Genomic DNA, 23,610 nt, shown 5'->3' on the forward strand with positions numbered 1-23,610 from the left:
CCAGAAATTGTTGTACCTCAGACAATACCATACACCTTCCGGGCAACAAAATAACAAACCAGACCAAAAGCGATTAAACCAGCGGTAATACAGAAAAACCACGTCAAATCGCCCTCGTATTCTTGTCCAGGAACCCAGACGTTCATACCCCACATTCCGGTAATGATATTCATCGGAAGGACAATCGTTCCGAGGACAGTGAGTTTTCCGAGGACATCGGCGTTCGATTCGGCGCGTTCGTTCATTCGAATATTGATTTGGGCGACGTAATTGCTGTGAGCTCTGGAGAGGAGACTAGCAGACAATATCAGTAAAACTGTTTAGCGGCAAGGCTAAGTAGATGAGCAAGACATACCTCTCGTAATGCGACAAGTTTTGCGTCATGGTCACAATATGATCCTGGATATCACCAAGATAGAGACCAATCTCCGAACGAGGTGCAACCTCCCAATGCTCATTGCAACGCTTCGCAAAGCCTTTGATGACATCGGCCTTGTTTCCGAGCAAACGATAGAGGCCCATGACTTTCTTGCGGCAACCCCCAACACGTCGAAGCATGTCGCCTCCTTTCATCTTCTCTTCTCCATCTCCTTTCTGGCTGCTGGCATCGCTGTTCCTTCTGCCATCTTTTGGAGTCTTTGCTTTCCCGATCATTGCTGCCTTCTTGTCCTCTGTGGCTTCGGGATCTGCTTCTCTATGCATGTATAGAATTGCCTCGTCGATGTCGTCAACCTCTTCCTCGATTTCGGTAACCAGAGGCGCGTACACATCCGTAACATCGTCAATAATGGCGTACGAAATCCAGTCCGCAGTAGGGTTCATGTAGTCGTTCAATTGTCGAATTCGTCGTCGAACATTGGCCGGGTGTGGACTCATCGAGTGATGGAAGGTGAGTACGCCGTCTCGGAAAACAATCACGTACATGTTGATCGGTTCCATGTAGTCGTCGCTGTCTTTGTCCTGTTCGAATGTTCGGTAATTCACAAAGTAATAGGACGGGAACAGCTCCACCTTCTCACGCGGCTCATCCATGAGAATGTCTTCCGATGTCAGTTGGTGGATTCCAAAAGTGCGAGACAAGACCTTCATCTCGCTTTCAGTCGGCGATAGGACATCCAGCCACCAAGTTGGGCGCGGCCCATAGCGCTTCTTCGGCGGTCTGGGAGTCGCGTGGCCAGAAGCTGGCGCTGACTCGGCGGCATTCTTGCTGGCAGCAACACTGTCAATGGTCGAATTTCGCGCCACTGATGGCGCCCTGCTGTCGCCACGTTGGCTAAATGCGTCGACATTCTTCACGGCACTATCGCTTGAAGCGCGATGATGCCTCTGCAGTGAAGGACGTTCCGCCACGTTCTCTTCCTCGTCCTCATCGCTGCTGCTGTCACTGAGCTCAATCGGGTCTGGAAGGAAGAGATCTTGGAACGTAGCGCCATCTTCTTGCAGATCGCTGATGTTTCTAGCATGGATCGTGCCGTCCAGAGTGTCGTTGAAGTAGGTATATCTGAAAGGCCGTTCATCGACCTCGGGATGCCACACTGTCTTTGCTGGGCGAAGACGACCGCCGACCATGACCGGCTCGGCTATCTTCTTTGCACGAAGCACGACTTGTTGCGTACGCTCTTCCTTCTCTTCTCGACTCCACTCTTCGAGTACCTCCAGATCTGGAAACCTCCTTCCTCGTCGCCTCCTAGGCTTGACAGAGTTTTCATGGTGTGGTTGAGGTGACCCATCGCCGTGTTCGTCGTCATCTCCTGGGAAGCAAACATCACGCTCAGCCAATTGTGCGAGAGTAGCTCGTCGCCGCATGCTCTCTGGAGATCGGCTGTCGAAACGCCCTTCGTCCTCGTCGATGGAAATGACTGCATCCCTACCTCGGTCGGACATGCTAGAGCCAAGTGCATGCATATACACATCATCCATGCCTCCCATAGTAGGCGATCCAGGAACGGAAGGCGGGTTGTTGACATCGTGCTCGCCATCGATATTGTTGCGAGCAGAAGTCAGGATCTCCACTGGAGGTAATCTCCGCGAGGAAGCCTTCGAGTGTGTAGATCCATGACGGGCTCGAGCTCCATTCGGTGCGCTGCCAACAACTTGTGTGCTGTTGTTGCGAGAGAGATGCGGCTTGCGAGATCTGTTTACTCCCAGCAATGGCGACCGTTCATTGTTTCCTTCACCATCCTCGTCCTCGTCTTCGCTAATGGCCACTCCTTCGGCGTGTGCCAACCGTGACCGAGATGTAGCAGGCTTTGCGGAGGCATCAGAAGAGCGGTGCGAATGCCGTGTAAAGGGCTGGACAGCTCGCGAGAAGCCTTGCTTGATCGTGTCCCTCCTCCGACTCAACGGTGCGTGCTCGCGGTGGTCGAGCAGCGCCTCGCTCTCCAAGCTCGTGTCGCTCGTCCTCCTCGCTGATTTCTGCAGACGATAGAAGCTATCTTTCTGCGACGCCTGATGGGAGGCATCGAGCAGGCTTGGCCGATCGCCCATGTCGGTGGTGTCTTCGGTGGCAGCTTCGGACGGGGCAATGAAACTCTGTCTTCGATTCTTTCTGTGCTTCTTGCCCGCTCGATGGCGCTTCTTCTTGGGTACAGGCGCTGCGCCGGCACCAGATGAGGCATTGGCTTCTTCTGCGGCCGATCCTGGTTTCGCCATTGCAGCCGGTCCTGCGATGGCGGAGATGCCGTTGCGTGGCTGCTGAGATGCCATTGTGCCGGTCGTGCAACAGCTGAACGCGCGGCGGAGTGTTCGGCAGGATGATGGACCGCTATGAAGACATGGACAGGAGAAGAAAGGCAAGCGGGCAGCAGAAATAGATGATCGCGCTCGTCCCCGATCGGCTCGAATCCACCTTCGAACTTTGGCAGAGCCGCTTGGCCCGTGGCGTGTCCAATGCCGTCACTGCGCTCGGCAAGAACCTTCGACGCGCCTGTCAGACGCGAGACGCGATAAGAGAGTTGGCTGTTGCAACAGCGATGATTCCTCAATCACGATGCCAGCACTTCACTTCCCATTCGCACGCTGACAGCACACCCGGGACTCGAGGCCGACGATGATGTTCGCGGCAGCCAATGGAGCGGTGGCACGTTCTCGACCAAACAGGCAATGGAGCACACGACACAGCGCAAACCTTGTCCTCCATCCCCGCTGCCGAGCGAGGAGAAGAGCAGAGCTCTTTGCCGCTTACTTCTCCTTCTTGCAACTCCATCGCAGCTTCATCTGCAGCCCGACTGTCACATTGATGCCACCATAGTCGGCATTGCACCGGCCATGCCACGCTAGAGACGTCAGGCGAGCGCTTGCGGCAGACATGCGGGTCTCTGCCAGCAGAGCTGCATTGACGAAATCGGTACATACCACAGGTTCGCACGCGCCAAAGTAGGAGATAGCGCACCGGCATTGGAGCTCCACAGGCACGCATGGACAGTGTTCTTGACCGAACAACAGGGATATCACGTGTTTGGACAACAGAAGCTCTTCAGCATTGTAGTTTCAAATGGTAAGGAATATACAGACCGCTAACAATACATGTGTAGAAAATGGCACGCGACTTCGCCCTCATCAAAATCAACACTGTCGTCTCCTCGCCAACTTCTAGGTCGAGCGACTTATTTCAGCCCCTGACCTGTCTGGGTCAGATCAAGACAGATCTTTAACGCCATCAGAAGCTCCGTGTCACCAGAGATCAAATGAGTCTCCGAACAATTTTCGACATGAGTAACACACAAGATTTATAATTCCTCGACTAAGCTGATGCGGCGGTTTCCTGGCACTGTGCTGTGACGACCTATCGCGTATCTGTCTCCTCGTAGTGTCAACTCGGTCGCCTCGGATCTTGGCATGGGCTGAGACGGATTCGATCTTGGATGCCAGAGAAAGAATTGGTTGACATTCATGCCAGCATGATAGATGTACGTGGCGTGTAAGGCTCGATCGTGTACTGGCAGCACGGGCTCGATCGCACGTGGGCGACGGAAAGTCCCTGCTTTCGGTCAGAACAAGACCCACAGCGCTCACGAAATCGCAACCTTCTCACGTACTTTTGACCTTGTCCCATTTGACGACAATCAGGATCAAGGATATTACCACGGTCAGAAGGCCGAAGAAGAGTTGAAAGAAGTCTCCAAGATCCATCTCGTGAGAGGGTATGCAATCGGTCTCCACAATTTCTTCCGAATTGAAAAGACGGATTACAGAGCCGATCGCCGTATCTGTAGCTGGTCAAGGGTCGGCTTGCAATCTTGTCTGTACAGCAGCGGACGAAATCGTTCCTTCCAACTCATGAGCTGTTGACATCAAGACTTGACATTAACAGAAAGTCCAGGCACGATATATATCATTTTCAACCTGCCGAGCCTGCAGAGATGTCGTTGTCGAACTGGCACCCATGAATGTGGAGCTATGCAGCTCCTTGCATGGACCCACGTTTGATGGACCCATGGACCATCTCGCTCGCATTACCTCCTAGCGGCTCTACCTGTGCACGCATTATGGGCAACATCCCGACTGTGCGTCGAACAGTTGATCTGGACACAGAGGCGATAGAATCCGCTCTGACCTATTGATGGTCCAGCTGTGTTCATAGTCTCTCGCGAAACTTTCGAGCGCGACAAGAAAGGATGTTCAGCAGGCAGTCGCTGAGGTGTAGGATGTATCGGCACAATGCAGGACTGCATCCTACACGCAGCGGTCGGCGACGATGCAATGCGTGTAAGAGGCTTGCGTACAGCTCCAAGGCGAAGGCAATGAGGTGCATCTCTCTTCTGCCCAATTTCTGGTGCTTCTCGTTTCTGATCGCTTGGGGGCTGATTGGGCGATGCGAAGGATCATGCATGCGGCGAGCATGGCGGCTGCTCCTCAAACGCCATGCTGCTGGAGGCACTGTGGCTGCGCAGCTGCTGAAATTCCGGCTAAAGACAAATTGGCTAATCATCCTTGCAGTCATGGGAAAATAATATGTGACGAGACGCCCACTGCGCTAGGAAGAGTTCGCTGGCTCCCATACGGATGCCAAACACGTCTGCCTCAGGATACTCAGCCCGGCGTATTTGGCCTGCCTGAAAGTTGGAACCCAAGCTCACATGATAATATGGACGATGAATACAACCCAAACGGCATATCACAATACACTCCAGTAGCGCAACACACGAAGTCGAGCGGGAACCATCGGAATCCATACTGGAAATCTTAGACGTCGAAATCGTCTACGATACAGAACAGATTGTCTGTTCATGGACCTCGTGGCCTCAGGCAGAATTCGTGATGGAGAATCGAAATGGTTGAGTTCCAAGTCATACGAATCTGGTGCTTCCAGATCGGACTTTCCGGATTCATCATCCAGTCTGGTCTACTGAAGGACCTCAATGGCTACTTAGAGGATCATTCTTGCGATTCCAGCGTTGCATGAAGTCAAACGGCTGTCCCGGGCCTACGGCAGCTTTCGAAGTTTCGCGGGCTAAGGCACAGCTTGACATGGTAAGACGATGTGCTGATCACATCCTTTTAGCACTAGTCTCTTCACTAACAGCCAGTCCCCCAAACCTTACTCGAACCTGTGCCACTTGGATGCATAGATTACATTATGGACAACCAACTCACGCAAGGAAAGCATTGATTCGGGTGCTCATCAGCTCTTGGCTTGCCGAGATAATCTGGCCCGAATGTGGATACACCAGCAGTGTGACGTTGCGCCGAGGCTATGAATACAGATGGATGGACTCTCCTCCGCAGCAGATGACCTGCAATGTTAGCTTCGCCGCTCACTCTCACGGTCACTGAAGAGAGCCTTCTCCCGCCTCGAAAAAGTCGTACAGAAGACCTGCGTGGTACAAGTACTTCAACATCCACAAACTTGTGACTGAGAATCAGCGATATCCCACCATGGAGTCTTCCCCGAGCACGACGCCTGCATTAACCTCAACGACCGCTTCATACACTGTCTCAACAACATCACGACCTGCACTCGACTGCTCGATCTCCAGTGTCCGAACTCCTGGCGTCTCCGGCAGCTACTGTCTTGCAGGCCAAGGGTCAGTAGCCAGCACGCCACCATCCCTCTGCACAGACTAAATCCATCTGCAGACACCCACGAATGAGACCCTGCTGCGAATGGTATGGTTTCAGCGACGATGTCTAAGTTCAAGACCAATGCCACACGTGGTGCAGGGTCAACGATGATGCGTTCTCGGACGATGAGACCTTGGAGAACGGCATGAGGCATGGAGAGCGACTGCGAGCTTTTCAGGAGTGCTTGTGGTATGGGCCAGATGGAGGAGGAGATTTTGTTCAAGGCCCTCCGTTGCTGGATTGCACGTTCAATGATATTTCTGGGAGAGGATCTGCTACTCCATCGGGATCGAATAACGAGACGAGTACTGGAAGCAGCGCTGCTGTAATCACCCTTGGCGGCGGTGTAGTGCCCATTCTGGTCATGGTTGCATTGATCTTGGCTGGATTGAGGTAAAGGAGTGATGAGGCTACCCATTGATTGTATTGCAGTGAACAAGAACCGATTGTAATTTATTCGCTGCACGTGCTGGCTCCACTATGTATCTCTTCTGCCTGGTTCAGGTAAAGATCGACAGATATCTCGACGGCTGGCTCTTCGAACGAATGATCGACGACACGACATTTCAATCCTCTCCCTCTTCCGCCATAAGACGAAGTCTCTGATCACCCAGCTCCATGTCTTGGCCATTTGTCCCATTATCGATTTGCAATGGTTGGGAGACTGCTGCCTCGAATCTCCTCATCGATGTGCCGATCCACTGTGCCTGCCCTGCGAAGAATTGATTGATGTTGTGTCCGACATGAAAGATGTATGTTGTGTTGGGCGTGGTGTAGTGTGTGGGAAGAAGCGGTCGAACGCTTTGACGGCTAGGGAATAATGCTCCTCCCTAGTCAGCGATGACTAAGACGACGGTCTCTGATGGTCATGCCTTTGATCTTACTCCATTTCAGAACGAGCAAGACGAGTGATATGAGGACTGTCAAGAGGCCGAACAACAGTTGGAAGAAGTCTCCGGTGTCCATAGGCATAGAGATCTGTCCTTGGCGTGGCTATGTGGTATGCAAGTGATGGACGTGGATGGGTGGGTTCTGTGCCAACAAAGCTTCAAGCGTCGTACAAGATGGGGAAACTAGATTTATGAAGAGCCTGTGGCCAGGTCTCTAGGTCTGTCTGAGTCGTCTCAAGATGTGCGAGCATGAGTGCTTTCCTCTGTCCGTTATATAGAACATAAATTTCTGAAGGTACGTCCTATGAGCATGGCACCAAGGTACAAGCTGGAGGCCAAGACCGGCGTGTGGCGCAGTGTCCTCTTTTGAATCCTTCGCGATTCGGAGACACTTTCTCGAAAGCTGCACCAACGAGCTGTTTCGCTCTTGCACCTACTTCACAACGCAGAGGCCCTCCTGCTCTGACTTTGAAATTTGGGCGCTCGAAATCGAGCTCTTGCTGTGCAACAGGCGTGTGTTGAGTACGCCAAGGCTAACACGTGATTTTACCCACGTGATGCGAGACACGACGACAACGATACGCTTCTCGCGCAATAAAAATTCGATCTGAGGCGCACAAATCCAGAGGCGACTGGAGCGCAGGCTTTGAAAACAAATTCCGCGCTTGCATATCGAACTCGGTCTGTTTCTGAGAAGTCATTTCTTGAACAGCGAATTATGGAAGGCGCGAGCTGCCTCCTCTGAGAAGGCTGCTTTCCATATCAGGAATAGTCAACCCCACCACCACTTTGCAGTACATGCTACATATGTACGATCGGCAGGCTCTCACTTATTAAGGCTCAGACCTTGACATGGCCGGTGGATGGAATCTATCTCTCAGAAATCGCTATGTCCTTGCGTGTGGATTTTCGCACTGTCCTGGACAGGGCTCGCGAAAGGGACTTTTGCGCCAATTGATGCACCGTCCTGCTACGATGTTACGAGAGATGGACATTTCAAGCTTGGCTTGGGTGAATCTGCTAAGGTGAAGCTGACAGCGTGGTGCTGCTGAAGGCGCTGTACGTCTGCTTGGCTTATACACCTGTACACTGATCTCGGAACCATGCAACGCAGCCTCGAGCAATACTCGCGCCTGGACCTGGTCAAGCTGGCAAAATGGCTAGTTAAAAAAGCTCGTACATGGGAACTAAATGCTCGTCAAGTCGAGACAACTACGCGCGCGTAAGCCAACGCTCCCGGCTTGCTCCAACAGCCAGCCGGACTGTCGAAAGTGCGTGGTGTATCGACCTTCTGCGCACGAGGCTATACGTCCGGCTTGGTCGCACGCGTGGTATCGGTTGACCGTCTGGAAGCGTTCTTCCGTCGTTCTGTGCATATCTTGGCACCGCGAAATCTGACTTCCAACCTATGAGCATGCGATTGAAACGATTCAGATGGAGGTCAACCCTTGGGCCTCCTGACAATACAGAGCCGACAATTCATGGTGGCATATTGAATCAGGAAGATGTCATAGGAGTCTCTTTGGTGGCGAGAAGGCCGCCTGCAACAGATCCGAGATAGAGGCTTCGACGGCATCGTAAAAGCGGCAGCGTAGAATATCGCATCGTCGTGTATGAGGAGTCTGCATCATGAAATGTGAGTTCTGTACTCCAATAGAAAAGCCGCTTTGGACCTGATTATAGCATGCTCCCGCTCCCATGTCCGGAGTCTGCATGCGGCGCCTTTGATAGTTCACCAAACGTGGGAATATCTGTGAAGTCTTCCCACTGGAAGCCAGGCATTTCTATTGCTGTTGACACGATGTTGCTCACCATACTCTGTGGCTGGGACACTGAATCAATCGTCGCTGTGCTGAGCACATTGGGTGCATGCCGTCTGACTAAACGCCACAAAGCACCTTCCGATCGGGCCTCTTGGCTACCAGAGCGACATAAACCCTCCCAAAGATTTGCAACGACCGTTTCCAGGTCTTCTTCTCGTTGAGTCGGTCGAGAAGCCGTTCGTTGTTCAAGAATCTGCAGCTCTTGCCGGAGCAACTGCACCTCGTTCATCAGGGTTTCTGTGTGGGCAGCAAACGATGCAGCTGTAATTTCTTCGCTTTGCAAGGCTCCAGATAGGCTGACACGTTCTGTGCTTGATTGCGATTCAGCATGAGCAGAATTCGTGCGTTCAAGATTATTATCTTGCATTGGCTGAGTCGGAGAATGCTCACCGTCCTGAGCTAGGCCGGCAGCAATACCTTCAGTGGGCCGATAACGGTGACTTGGATACTGTAGGTGGTACAGATGTTGCCACTGCTGCTCCGCGGTAGTGACACAAACGCACGCGGATGGCTGTGGGTCTGTTATGGAGACCTTCCTCCTGCACGAGGAGTTGGGACATCTTTTGACACAAATGTGTTGCTCTTTGGCGGATTTAGTGTCAAACTTTTGAAGGCAGAATTGGCACGCGTGGAAACCATGAGGACATGCTCTCAGATGACGGCTTCGATCTGTCAGTTGCATCCTTGGGGACGTTGATCGAGCCAACTCACAGGAGCTCCGCAATGTGTTCGTACTTCTGAGTATGGTCGAAGTAGATCTCCGGCTCGCCAACGGAAAAGATGCAGCGGAGCCTTGCTTCCGAGGCTCTCTTTCCTGGTTGTAATGAAGACCGCGGACGCTTCGCTGGTGGACTTGAGTCTCTACTTGGCGCACCAATACCGCTGGCCGGAATGCTCGTTCGTCCACTGGCACCAGGGGCAGTGGATGAAGCATCTGAGACTTGCCAATGAGAATTTGTAGTCGATCCTGAGTTACCAGGAACCCCGTTTGGAACCTCTCTGAGGCGCTGCTCATGGTCGTCGATTCTCCTCAGTCCGCCCTCGCCGCGAAGCGAAGCAGGTAGACTATGTCGTCGTCGAATTGTACGATTCTGTACGACACTACTGCTCGAGCCAACTCGGGCACGATCGCGAGCATGTGTCTGGCATAAGAGGTCTCTCGCACGCCTTCGAAGCCCCCGAACTGTATGCATCAACGCACGGCGGTTGCTTGCCTCTTCACCTTCGAGCATCGAAACTGGACCAGTCGGTGGGACATAGCTTCCTGTGGACGATCTTCTCGACTTGGTATGTGGGCTTGTGACAGAGCTATCATTATAGTGACGACCGCTCGATGCGCCCTCAGGTGTGCTGATCGCATAGTTGTCGTAGTCCTGAGGGTGCAGAACGGGGCCAGTAGGAGATGCCCGCGCCTTAGAGCTTGCAAGCAAATCTGATGTGGCCGACGGAGTGCATGGCGGCCCCGCTCTCGAGGATGGAGGCAAAGCATCTGCGAAGCCTTCGTCGAACACTGGTGGTACACTTTCGCAACTGGATAGACCATTGCTAGCGTCATGTGTGGCATTAGTGTTTTGACTGCGGTCCAGCCCTAGCTTGTCCAACCCTTCACTGTCATCGACAGAATCCGGCGACGAAACTTTCACGTAACCCTTTGGGTTCCGCTCTGATTCCAGGCACTCGTTGCAGATCTCCGGCTCATCTTTGTGCTTTTGACTTGAATACTTGTTGCCAGTCTCCATTGCCGCTACTGGTATGGCCTGTGTTTGTCCTCTGACCCCGCTCGTTGCTCCGATGACGGGAGTATCAGTCAAGTACACCACAGGCTGTGGAACTCTATAGGCATCTATACCTCGACCTTGCCCCTCATGATAGGAGCGTTCTGTTTCAGGGCCGGCCTGAATTTTCCGCGAAGCATCAACTTCGACCTCTATTTCTTCGACGCGATCCAGCGCCTCTCCGAGTAATGAATGAACGACTGGGCGCTGTTCTGTGCCAAATAAGTCACTTGTCGATGAGGGCCTGAAAACGTGGTCTTCGAGCGCTCCACTATCTAAGGCCGACGAATAGGATTGTGTTTGAGTCTTGTACGCAGCCACGGATTGGCTCTCGCGGCGGTCTCGATCTACTTCCTGTGCTTCATCATTTCTTGTTTCTCTAAATTCACTGCTCTCGCCACTGATCTTACAATTCCCGTTTGCATTGTCCGGCTCCTTGAAAGTGCGCTCGGGTTGTACGAGGTCGATGTTGTTTTTCATGGTGGAGTGATGATGACATGGCTCTTCTGGGTCTCCGAAAGATTTGTCGCAAGCCTTGCGAACGCGTTTGAAAGAAAGGGGTGACGGTCTGTGGGCTGATGCGGCCGCAAAGGCTCCTCTTGCTGGGCGATCGACACGTTCAACATTGTATATTGGGTTATTGGATCGATAGTCCAGATCATGCTCGAATCCATCCGAGGGGCGCTTCGTATTACCAACATTCTGGTATTTGCGATCCTTCTCGGCTTGTGCAGCTGTAATCTCCCTTTCGAGCACTTCGATATCCTCCGTGGCCTTCTGTATAGAGGCGTGGAAGCGTTGCGGTTCTTCAAGCCAACGCTCCCGATCAGATAGAGCTCTTTCTCTTTTACGAAGCTTTGTTTCAATCTTCTCGCAGAAAGTGCACTTGTTAGGCAGATCGATGGTACAATACAAAAGCTTCATGTCACATGTCTCTCCTAGCCGCCACTCTCGGTTACAGTGTTGCCTGAAATTGCCCCATCTCCAATCGCGACAAGAGTATTTGTAGCATTCGAAGAAACACATGTCGCAGTATGTTACGTCTCAAAGCGATGTGACCAGGTTCAAAGGTCGAAGTATGGCGTGGAGAGGCAAAGGGCGATAGCACTGCAACCATCATCTGTAGAAACAGGGCAAAAGCGCAAAACATGTGGTTCTGCACATGCCTTGCATGCAAGCGAGATCCTGCATGCACCTGAACCAAACGAGCATAGCGTGCAAGCAGTTCACTCTTCGTTGTGCACTCTTGACGCATCGCACGGGGAAGCCTTTCCGTTCCACCTCGACAGAAGCGAGTCGTCGTTGCCCAATCACAGATCTGTCAGTTCCAGAGCAAATCAAATTTGATATCGTGCTGACCTCATGCTGTAATGCACATCAGGCTGTTTCAGCACTATGCTCTCCGAATAGAATTTGTGTAGTGGAGTGTGCCATGGTCGTACCTCGCTGAGATACCCTTCGGCGACTTGTCTTGAAGGGAACCACGCATCTGGGTCATCGACAGTTGAATCCAATTATGAGCCGCGATCCACAATCTTGACAGCACGGCAGCTCCATGAAGCATATGGATTGACTTTACGCCCTGAAACTCTCCAGAGATGTACGCTTGGGCTTTCCCCAATGGAACAATTCAATTCCCGCAACCGTATGGATGCCAGCAGCAGCGAGACGTTCACTCTTGTGCTTAGCATCATCTTCTTTCCCAGGCGGAAATGACACAGCATGGTCTCAAAGCCCGAGAACATCCATTCTCAGTCGCATTTTCCGCAGCAGTCGACCGATGAAAGTGGATTCGAAGTCCAAGTGGCACTTCTTTGGTTCCGAAGCTGGGAGAATTCCGACATATTGGAACACGCTCGCTGCACTGTTGAAACCTCCGGTGATGCCCTTGAACGTATTCAGACCGTGGCCATGGAGGTGTCGAAATAGAATTAGCGCCGTGGGTGCACATACAGCAAGGAGGCGTGAAGCCGCTGTGCAGTGGGTTTAGAACGAGTGGTCGGGAAAGCACTCGGATGGCAGTATGCGAGAAAATCGTAGGATACCGTCCAACTGCAGCTTCGTCCCTGTCACATTTCCTTGTTCAGAACATTTACCTGTTCCGAAGCATCTCCGACCTGATCGCACGTTGAGCGTGCGTATGGTCTTCAATGAGGCGGGAGCGACCGGTGGTCTCTGAATAACGCATGTCGAGCACTCGAATTACCGCTTGCCCATTCAACTTGTCCCTGTTTGTATCCGTCACCTTGCATACCTTGAAGTAAGTGGGCAGTCTGTTGCGACCAATCGAGAGAATTCGCCGAGCATCGCGCTTTCTTCCCATGCTGTGAAGGCCTTGGGCGGTGCGCACCATGGCTGACATGATTGATGCATTGAAAGGACCGTCTCCTGTCTTGAAGAAGTCTGCCCGATTGGCATCGACATCTAAGAACAGATCCAGAGCGGCTGCGGGCCGAGGACCGCTAGGATAATTGAGCATCAGTCTCGCCGTTACCCATGAATGCCTCATGGTCCCTGGCGGGGCCCACAGCATCATCATCCGCATGAACTGCTTGAGCTCCGACACATCGACTTTGCTTGTGTCGAAGTTTGAAAGATATGAGTCCATTGTCGTCCCAGCGCCAAAAATGGGAATCCGATTTGTTTCGCTTGGATTTTTGGTAATGTGATTAAAAAACTTCAGCCCAACGTTGATACCTGCGCTGATTTCGTTGGCCCAGAACACCATCGAGTCGATGGCCAGTCGGAATATTGTACTTCGCCATCGATTACATTCCCTTGCATCCCATACCGCCGCGTACTCGGGAGTTTGATTCATTGTTAGCCAGTGGTGTAGAAGCTTATGAGTATCATCTTCAGCGACTAGACAGTGTGCTAGAAGCTCTGGCCAGGTAACATCTAGCGCAATGTCTACCGTTTCGAAAGCATGGTCGAGGAACCAGAGCAGCGCTCGGGACTACGCAGGCACGAAAGTCAACATAATGCTTTCGCACACGCTTCGGGAACAACTAGACTCACGCCAATCTTGGTAGACTTGTACAGCTCTCGTGCTTCTGGGCCATTGCCGTGGTCCCGATGTGCCCGTGCGACGAACGTCTGTAGACATAGCTTCACAAGATTCAAGTCGGCTCCAGTATCGTCAAAAATTCTTAGGAGGTTTTGATCCAGCTCTGTAGGAAGTGACTTGGGATGGGGATCGAGAGATAGAATCCATGGCGATAGGATGGGTGGCTTTGAGATTTTTCTTTTCTGCAGGAAATACTCGTAGAAATCGTGTTTTCGTCCATGTTGGTAAACGAAGTAGTCTTTGGTTGAACTGGTACGCGTATCTTCGCTTCTGGATTGTGTCTGCCGTAATGTCGAAGTTTGTGCCGTTCGCAACGACTGAGCTTCCGAAGTGTCTCTCAACGGCGTCTGCTCGCTGAGGCCGGGCACGCGACGGAAGTACGTCAACGGTCGCGACGTCTGTTTGTGCACCAGTCTCAAGCTGGAACCTTTGACATCGCAGCCAGGTCTTGCTGTTCTGAACAGTCGTGAGGGTATTGACATAACGAAAGGAAAGTGGCGTTGTGGAGAGAAGGATAGGGAAGGAATCGGCAAAACAATCCTCCAAACTTTCCGGGCCCCATCCTCACGCCAAGACAATCAATCATCAGAATGTTACACAGAAGTGGATCACACACAGGCAGCATTCATTCAGCCGATACATCAGTCTACCTATCACGACCCTCCACCTAAATCTTCGGCATCTTCCTATCAACCCCCAAACCCTCCACCTCCTTATTCTTATAATAATGCGGCGCAACCTCCATCAACCACTCCGGCTGCAACGGCATAACACTCCTCATAAACTCCTTACTCGTCAAAACCAGCTCATAAAAGATAACCCACTTCGGCCTAACATCCATCAATACCGAAGAAGGATGAATATGCACCGTCATATTATTCTTCACAGTTCGATAACTATCGCCCGAACGCTGTAATCTCGCCGCATTGGGGAAGAAACCAGCTGTGATGGCGCGTTGAATAGGTTGGAGGTTGGAGCTGCCGCAGGAGGAGACTGTGACTTCGACGCGGTCGCAGAGTTTGGCGAGTTGGTCGCGGACGTCGCGGGCGCGGGTGAGACTGCGTTGCTGGAGGAAATTTTCTTTGGCCCAGACATAGCTGAAGTCGGCGTCGACCCATTGGTTCCAGATGTTGAGGTAGGTCAAGTGGTCGCCGCCTTCTTTGACTGTGAAGCGAGCACGAGCAGCATCGGCTTGGAGTTTCTTGTCTTTGGGTCGGTAGAAGAGTGCTGCGGCTTCACCGAGCATGGCGATGATCGACAGGACTTCATCAACACAGCCTTCTTTGTCGGCTTGCAGGACAGCCTTGGCCAGCATAGGATCGGTAGGGAATTCAGCCATTTGACGACCGACTTTGGTGAGTTCGCCTTTGTCATTGAGGGCACCGAGAGCGTAGAGTTGTTCGAGCGAGCGAATCAGCATATCGGGTGATGGTGGATCCATGAAGTCGAAGTTGATGAGATCGTTGATGCCGAGGGACTTGAGCAGTAGCACGATCGAATTGAGGTTGGTACGTTGAATCTCAGGGGTGGTCGACTCGGGGAGGTCGTTGTAGTATGCCCATTTGGTGTACAAGCGAAAGCACTTGCCAGGCTGGTTTCGTCCGGCTCTGCCAGCACGCTGGTTCGCCGAAGCACGAGAGATCGGAACCGACACGAGCGACTCCATATTCGTTGCTGGTGTGTATCGATTCTCTTTGACGTAGCCAGGATCGATAACATAGACGATACCATCGATCGTCAGAGAGGTTTCGGCAATGTTTGTGGCAAGCACGACCTTGCGACATTTCGGAGGTGTCGGGTCGAAAATCTTTTGCTGAAGATCTGTTGGCAAATTGGCATAGATGGGACAAATGAGCAGTTCCGGTGCTGCTTTCCCTAGCTTCCGTGCTGTTTCTTGGAGCGACTGTTCAGCTTGCTCAATCTCATCCTGACCAGTCAGGAAGACCAGAATATCGCCAGGCATGGGCTGCGAGAGGTGGATTTGAAAGACAGTCGTGATGGCGGCAGAAAGGTAGTTGGCTTCCGGCTGCAGCGAGTAATTCATCTCGACATCATAGGTACGTCCAGGGATGTTCAGAATCGGTGCATCGTCGAAGAATTCACTGAACTTCTGCGCATCAAGCGTTGCCGACGAGATCAGCAACTTGAGATCTGGTCGGCCTCTTGCGATATCCTTCACCAGGCCGAACAGGATATCCGTGTGTAATGTTCTCTCGTGAGCCTCGTCAATCATCAAAGCACTATACCCTCCAAGATCCGGCTCTGTCAAGAACTCACGCAGCAACATACCATCGGTCATGTACTTGAGTGCTGTCTTGTCTGATGTGTTGTCTTCGAATCGAATGGCATATCCGACCTCGTTTCCGAGCTTGACGCCAACCTCTTCTGCCACACGTGCGGCAACACTCATGGCTGCAACACGACGCGGCTGAGTGCAGCCCACTTTCATGCCATTCTTGCAGTAGCCGTCTTCGTATAGAAACTGCGGAAGTTGTGTAGTTTTGCCACTACCGGTTTCTCCAACAATAATGAGAATTTGGTACTCTCGCACAGCATCCAGGAACTGTTGTCGGTATTGATAGACAGGTAGAGTCTTCCGCTTCTCCTCCATAGTCTTGGCCTTCCTCTCCGCTGCCAGCATTTGTTGCGCAAGAAGCTGCTCTTGCGGCGATTTCATACTGCTCATACCGCCCTTGAGCACGGCATCTGTCACCCATCGAAGCTGCTGTTCTTCGTCAAACACATACTCGTAGTCCCCAACCTCCGGTTGATCGGCAACCACAATTTGCGCTTTCGTCTTGGCCAGCTGCTCCCGCTCCCATTCCTCGTGTTCCGTCACATACTTCTCGCGGCCTTGGTCGTCACGTTCGACATACCGGCTGTATAAAGCCTGTTCTTTCCGTTTCGTATCCAGTTTGCCTTTTTCCGTAATATAGTCGTCCGGCATAGCGTAGCCATCGATATGATCGTCGATGCCCTCTCGCTCCTCGGCGAGCCGCAGAGCTTCTCGATTCCGAGCAAATTCATCCTTTTCCGCCTGGGTCAGATCGGGGTTGTTCCGCTCTTCCTCTTCTTCATCGGCAACCTGTCTTCGCAGCAAAGCCAGTTCCTGGGTAGATCGCTTCTTGAGGTAGTCCTGCCGCGATCGCAACCTCAACGCCTTCATCTCTGCTTCTGACAATTTCCCCGCCTGTGCTCGTCTTTCTGCGTCCGCAGCATCTCGTTTTGATGACCGGTCTTCTGTCAACTTCTTCGTACTATCCTTCTCCTTCTTCTTCAACCTCTCCTCAAACTCTTTGCGCTCTCTGCGGTCACGCTCCTCTTCGTCTTCCTCGGGCTCCTCTTTCGCAGGACTTCGATCGCGAGGTGACGCTGAGCCGTCGTCGAACCGGGTGCGTTTTGCAGGTGGCGAGGGAAAATCCTCCTCCTCTTCCTCCTCATCACCCCATCGATCGTCAAAATCTCCATCTCGCCGCCGCAGCTTCTTGCTGTGCCGATCTCTGCTTCGCGAACGCCTTCGTTCCCTGTCTGATCGATGTCTTGATTTTCGCTCTCCGTTCTCCTCCCTCTTGCGCTCTGGTTTGGGGGGCGGCGGAGCTTCCTCTTCGACCTCCATATCAACCAAAGCATACTTTTTCTTCACTTCCTTGGGTTTCTCTCGTTTCTGCGCAGAAGCCCCGTTCGAGGCTGGCTTTGCGACTTGAGCATACAGACCGTCGGTAAAGCGTCGCAAGTCATCATCACCCGAATCTAGCATGGTCGACAGCTTGTCCAGCAGCTGTGCGGGCGACTTTGCGCGTTTCGCTTCGGAAACGACAAAATCTACAATCATGTCCTCGCTCGCTCCGACCAGCTTGAGCAAGTGGTCGGAGACATATGTGCGGAGGTCCATGGCGGGCGAGGTGGCGTGCAGTGCTGGACTGCGCGAATGTCAATGTTTCTCGCGAATGTCGAGCTTCATGGACGTCGGTTCAGAGAATGCGCCAAGAGTGCGGCCGCCTGAGTCAGGTGGAGATGCGGTCGTGTCGACCTGCCCGTGGCACTCCCGCAAGTTTGATCACCTCCACCTGCGGCATCTCTGACACACTCCCGAGTGATGAGAGATGCAGGACTGCGAGCAGATGTCATGCGCTGGCTACGGGCCTCGTTGGCAGGGGTCGAGGAATGAAGTTGGCAGACAATGTGCACCACTTCCAGCAACGGCACGTGCTGTCGACCGGGATGAGCGAGTGTTTGTGTGGAGAGGGCGCTTTAGTCGCGACGGGCGGTGGTCGCAATCTCTCCCAGTGCATGCCCCGTCGTCTCGTCTCCTTTTCAGCAGCTTATCGATTGTCCGACTCTGTATTTACCAGTTGCTGCTCTCTCCCTCGCCGCTCCTCCGATCGCCGTTGGGGACGTCCATATTGCCAACGTGCTGCGATTATAACGAGCACTGCCCGCCTGCGTGACGCCTATTCTTAGAGTTGGATGGATGCTTAAGCTGGCCGACGAGGTCATCAAAACTTAGTTCGCCCGCGCCGACCGCCAATCCATCGCCGCTGCTGCTTTCACGCCGCCAACCCCAACAACGCCCGCCTGTGCGCCGACCATGTCCAGCAGCACGCCCACCACCAAGAAACCACCCATCCCCGCTGCTGCTCGCCGCACCCCCGCCGCTGCCACCAACAATTCGGCTGCCGCAGCCGGCTCCAGCGCTGGTCGAGACTCGCCCTCCAAAATGTCGTCCAGCGCGACCAACAGTGCGGCTGGTGCGGGCGCAACGGCCTCCCTCAATCGCACGCGTTCAACACGAAACGGCGCTCCCATGTCTGCGAGAGCAGCGGTGAGAGGCAAATCAGCCACCGACAACGCTGCCGACGAAGATGCTAAAGCAGAACTCCTCGCCAAAATGGAGGACCTGCAACAGAAACTCCAAGAAGCCGAGCGCGCTTGCGAAGAGTCACACAAGCAGGCTGCAGTACTTCAGGTGAAACTTGACGAGGCTCATAAGGAGCAAGGCATGCTGGAGGAGACCGTCCACGAGCACACTGAGCGCATCAACGACCTCGAGAACGAGAAGAAGGAGAGCTTACGAGCACGACGAGAGATTGAACAGATCTACGAAAGCGAAAAGGAGGCCGCGATGAAGGAGAAGGAGGAGGCTCTGAAGCGGGAAGAGGAGATGCAGACTGCCCTCCAGCGTATGAAGGAGACCCTTGCTCAGCGGGAAATGCGTGCCGGCCTGGATGATGACCGGAGGCCCGTTCTCTCTAGGCACTCGAGCAATGCGCGAAGTGCAAATGGCTCGCCAGGTCCAGATGGTTCTGATCGCCAATTCGCTCCTCCCTCCGTTTCCCGAAGCGATTCGATGTCACGAATGAACTCCAAGCTGGTCAACCAGAAAGACAAGATCATTGAAGGGTTACGTCTCGAGCTCGCCGAAGCACAGATCAAGCTCGTCGAGGTGGAGAACATGGGTGGTGGCCGCATGCAGGAGATTCAGAAGCAGCTGTACGACGTCAAGATGCACAACGCCCGTCTCATGGAAGAGAACGAATCCTTCCAGCTCCTGCTCAGCGAAAAGACACTGCAAGGAGACTTCATGCGAGGACCCGCACACAGCGAGTCTCGTCCACCTTCCCGACACGCTGAAGGCACAAGCGGTACAACTCTCGCAGACGAGCTCGACTCTCACGCCGACGAAAGCGAGATTGAAGGAGACACGCGACGCCTGCAAGCCGAGATCAACGGCCTCAAGGACGCGAACAAGGCTCTGACGTTGTATATTAATAATATCATCTCCCGCCTGCTGCAACATGACCAATTCGAAGCGATCCTCGATAAGACGCCGGATCTCATGGGAGGCTCTGACGCCGCCCGGAGGCGAAGAGCAGCAAACACGGATAAAGACCTGCCGCCACCACCAGGAGGCGAAAATGAGCAGCCCAGTCTTTTGCAGAGAGCGAAGAGTGTCATGGGAGGATCCGCCAAGCCTCGACCGCGACCATTATCGCAAACGCTCACCCCATCTGAACTGAGCGAGCCTGTAGCGAAGGGACCGGCATTGCATGAGGATCCTACGACAGCTCCAAGTGTACCAATAGCACGAGCTAGGTCGACCAGAGCACCCAGTGGGCACCGCCGAGCCAACTCAGAGTGGCCCGCTGCAAGCGTGGTGACGAACATGTATCGCGGACCTTCACCAAATTCGGGTCCTCTGAGCCCAGGTCTCACATCTCCGATCAACCGCAACTCATTCTTCGGACGAGCTCCATCATCAGGATCACAAGTCCCAACCATTTCTGAAAATCATGGTGACAAGGACAATGCGAGAGACAGCAAGATGGGCAGCAATGCCAGCAACCGCAACAGTGTCATCTCTAACCCTGGCAACATTGGCATTGACGAGGACAATGTGCTCAATATCAACAACGAAAGGTCCAACCCTTCATCACACCCATCGTCACCGCCGCGCAGTACAACCAGCTCAGGCGACAGGGATAAGCCCAGTGGCGCCATCATGATGGGCTCCAAACCTCGTCCTCTCCGGCTGGTCCAGGAAGCTGCCGACGAAGACGCGGCGAAGAAGCAAGCCAATCGTGGAAGCTGGTTCGGCTGGATGAACAAGGGAGGCGCTGCACCACCTGCCACGAACAATCGCGACTCTGTGCACTCCCCGCCACTGGGTAGTGCTGGCGGCGTTGGACAAGGTCTTACTGAGAAACTCGGAGGTGTCTTTGGCCAACGCAAGAGCGAGAGCGAAGCATCCGGCAGCCAGGCGCAATAGAATTCGCCATCTTTGCGGGAGAGAAACGCTGATGAGTATCTTCATCTGCGCGAGGAGTGGAATATCAGGGATCGAACTGACGCTGCTACCGGATCTCCTGGGAGAGGCCATGGAAGACGGACGAGGGAGAACATTCGGCCTGCACTCAACGCTCCTGCTCCTGCTCTCTCGCTCACGCGAGTCGCCGCTACAACGGGTAAAGAGAACATCCGACCTTCCCACACCTCTCTACCACCCATGTCGCCAGCTGCACCTCTCCCGCCACCTCCTGCGCCCGCTTTCGTCGCCAGCAACCCGCTCGCATCGAGACGAAGCCTAAGATGGAGCGATCCCAACGCTTAGGAGAGATGGCTTGCTCCGCATATTTGATCTTGGCTATCGGCAGCTTATACCTTGGCATGTTGAGGGAAGAACGAAGGAAGAAACGAAACTTGCATGGCAAAGAAGCATATATTTTATCCTTTTGTTTGTTCGGCGTGCTACGGGGCGGATGGGGAATCTTCATATACCCTCTTTTGTACTTAACAATTATAGAAACCAGGAGGCGGCGAGAAGGCGTTGTTGGCGGCGAAGCATATAGCATTGAAGAGGAGGAATGGGTGCATTCTCGGCTTTCGAGCTCGAATGGGAGGGGCGCAGGTTAGTGGTACGAACTGTTGTTTGGCCTCGATTGAAGAGGCGGGCGTTGGATTACCGTCGCAGCCACCGATACCAAATGGGTAGATAGAACACTTTCCCTGAAACCAGGAAGAGTGGAATGACAATGAAAGAAACTTCAAAGAGAAGTAAATAGGATACCAGTTCCACCACTACTCATAAGTCATCATGCATACCATAAGTACATTTATTGGACTGAATTCTCTATCAGTGCTGCTTCACTTCAGTGAGGAACGTATTGCTGCCAGGTTCCTGCCTGTTTGTAGTTCTCGCCCTCGCAAGCCTCTATGACCCATCTACCATCAACGCCGAAACCTTCTCCCTCGCTAATGCCGCCGAAACTCGTGTTGTGCGCACTATTGTTGACGTACCAAGATCACCCCAGTCGTATTCGCGAAGACAGACTATTGAGGACTCTTCGGCTTGACCCTCATCACCAGACCCTCATCGTCTTCATCCTCATACTCATCCCTATGCAGAAGGAAAAAGAGGCACAGGTCAGTCATCGTTAAGCCAGCAGGGCACTTGATGAATTCAAGGATGGGAAAGGGCCAGCACACTAGAGTGGGACAGGATAGATGGTGATGGGGGTGGAAGATTCTTACTTAGTCTCCTTCTCGGTCGCGTTCACAGTCTGGCTCTCACCAGGCGAGTCCGCAATCGCAGGCTGACTAGAATCATCCTTCTTGGCTCCGTCCGGGAGGTCGTGGTCGTTGGCCGTTCCTGCAGGATCCAGAGTACTAGTGCGGCGGACCCGGAGTTTCTTCTCAGCTTGCTCTGAGATGCGAGTGAGTTCTGTCACAAAGCTCTCGCCCCACCAGGCCGAGGTGTATTTGTTGACATATTTGGCCAGTTTCTGGTAGTTCATCGTGCGCTGCTCATCGCCCATGGTGACGGCATCGTGGATGGCATCGGCGAGCTCCTCGGTGTTCCATGGGTTGACAACCAGGGCGCCATTGAGGCTCTGTGCGGCACCAGTAAATTCCGACAGGATCAATGAGCCGTGGCGTTGCTGCTGACAGGCGATATACTCGTAGGAGACCAGGTTCATGCCGTCACGAGTGGAGCTGACCAGACATACGTCGCTGATTGAGTAGAGTGCCGTGAGCTCGTCGAAGCTGACGGACTTGTGCATGAAGTGGATTGGCATGAACTCGATGGTGCCAAACTTGCCGTTGATGCGACCGACAAGCTCATTGACCACCGCACGGAGGTTCTGGTACTCTTCGACGTCTTGTCTTGATGGCACAGCGACCTGTACAAGTACCACCTTGCCGATCCACTCCGGGTGCTCCGTCAGGAAGACTTCGAGAGCATGCAACTTCTGAGGGACACCCTTGATGTAGTCGAGACGATCAACTCCAACAATAATCTTGACACCATCGAACTTCTTCTTGAGTGTCTCTATCCGCCGAATGACATTGTCTTTCTGCAGACCCTGTACGAACTTGTCTGGATCGATACCGATCGGGAAGGCGCCGACAGTGATTAGCTTTCCTCCGAACTCGACACCGTTTGGAGTGGTGGCGAGTCCCAGGATGCGTGCACATGATGACAAGAAGTGCCTAGCGTAGTCGTATGTGTGAAAGCCGATCAGATCGCAGTGCAGAACGCCTTGAAGAATTTCGTTGCGGACAGGCAAGATGCGGTAGATTTCGGAGGATGGGAATGGAGTGTGGAGGAAGAAGCCGAACTTGACGTTTTTCTTCTTGTTTGGTCCCCCCTTGTTGATCTCCTCCCGCAGCATTGCGGGAAGAAGCATCAGGTGGTAATCATGAACCCAGACCAAGTCATTATCCTGGACATCTTTCGCGATCTCCTTGGCGAAAATGCGGTTGGCTTCCACGTAGCCATCCCATGCAGACTCGTCGAAGGTGATCTCACCTGGGTGGTAGTGGAAAAGTGGCCAGAGGATGCTGTTTGAGAAGCCGTTGTAGTGGCGATCAGAAAGTTCGTCATCCATGAAAATAGGCACCGCACTGTACTCGTCGAACAGTCGCTGCTTCACATGGCCGAGTTCATTCTCCGGCACTTGGACACCGGGCCAGCCATACCATTGGAACTTGGTGCTCTTGGAAAGACCTGACAGACCAGCTACCAGACCGCCGGAAGACATTGAGAAATCGTAGTGGCCCTCATCGGAACGCTTGATCGTGATGGGCAAACGATTCGAGACGAGAAGAAGCCTGCCCTTGGGCGAAGGAGTCTCGTCGAAACTCGGCATTTTGCTAGGTTCTGCCTCTGCTAAAGGATTATCTGTTAGCTGATGTCGAATATTGAGACTCGAAAGGGTAGGTGTGCTCTGGGAGTGATTGCCGCCATTGCTCAACATGGTAGCAATTGTTGCATTCAGACAAGCAGTCTTTTGCAGACTCAGGCGCCTGCCTGTTAGATAACTTGGCCATGGCGCCATGCGGGTCTCGAAGTCCGAGTCGAAAAAAGCTGTACTTACAGTGAAGCTGCGGGCTGCAGTCGCTTTGAATAGTGTTTCCGTTGATGCTTATAGAAGATGTCGGAAGTTGTAGGTGGCGCGAGTGTTGGAGAAGCAGGAGCTGAGGCGCGGCTGCTC

General features: G+C 53.1%; 6 protein-coding genes across 6 annotated transcripts; 1 reads left to right on the forward strand and 5 right to left on the reverse strand.

The window, feature by feature from the left end:
• Positions 1–17: 17 nt before the first annotated feature.
• Positions 18–2,706, reverse strand: RHO25_012040 (uncharacterized protein; the record flags this gene model as incomplete). The annotated part of the gene is made up of 2 exons (XM_023603443.2): positions 18–294; positions 356–2,706. The coding sequence occupies 2 exons, from the start codon at positions 2,704–2,706 to the stop codon at positions 18–20; spliced, it is 2,628 nt and encodes an 875-aa protein (XP_023454535.1).
• A 6,781-nt stretch (positions 2,707–9,487) lies between these two features.
• Positions 9,488–11,475, reverse strand: RHO25_012041 (uncharacterized protein; the record flags this gene model as incomplete). Its single annotated transcript, XM_065603481.1, has 1 exon — positions 9,488–11,475. A coding segment is annotated over one exon (1,988 nt), but the record flags the coding sequence as incomplete, so codon positions are not given.
• Positions 11,476–12,643: 1,168 nt separating this feature from the next.
• On the reverse strand, positions 12,644–14,100 carry RHO25_012042 (uncharacterized protein; the record flags this gene model as incomplete). Its single annotated transcript, XM_023603445.2, has 2 exons — positions 12,644–13,507; positions 13,570–14,100. The coding sequence occupies 2 exons, from the start codon at positions 14,098–14,100 to the stop codon at positions 12,644–12,646; spliced, it is 1,395 nt and encodes a 464-aa protein (XP_023454345.1).
• Positions 14,101–14,285: 185 nt separating this feature from the next.
• On the reverse strand, positions 14,286–17,510 carry RHO25_012043 (uncharacterized protein; the record flags this gene model as incomplete). Its single annotated transcript, XM_023603446.2, has 1 exon — positions 14,286–17,510. The coding sequence occupies one exon, from the start codon at positions 17,508–17,510 to the stop codon at positions 14,286–14,288; it is 3,225 nt and encodes a 1,074-aa protein (XP_023454342.1).
• A 696-nt stretch (positions 17,511–18,206) lies between these two features.
• Positions 18,207–20,384, forward strand: RHO25_012044 (uncharacterized protein; the record flags this gene model as incomplete). The annotated part of the gene is made up of 1 exon (XM_023603447.2): positions 18,207–20,384. One exon carries the CDS (start codon positions 18,207–18,209, stop codon positions 20,382–20,384), a length of 2,178 nt encoding a protein of 725 aa, XP_023454341.1.
• Positions 20,385–21,642: 1,258 nt separating this feature from the next.
• RHO25_012045 (uncharacterized protein) lies at positions 21,643–23,373 on the reverse strand (the record flags this gene model as incomplete). Its single annotated transcript, XM_023603449.2, has 1 exon — positions 21,643–23,373. One exon carries the CDS (start codon positions 23,371–23,373, stop codon positions 21,643–21,645), a length of 1,731 nt encoding a protein of 576 aa, XP_023454343.2.
• Between the last annotated feature and the right edge of the window lie 237 nt (positions 23,374–23,610).

This window comes from Cercospora beticola, chromosome 8 (genome assembly GCF_033473495.1).
Source record: "Cercospora beticola chromosome 8, complete sequence".
Taxonomy (NCBI): domain Eukaryota; kingdom Fungi; phylum Ascomycota; class Dothideomycetes; order Mycosphaerellales; family Mycosphaerellaceae; genus Cercospora; species Cercospora beticola.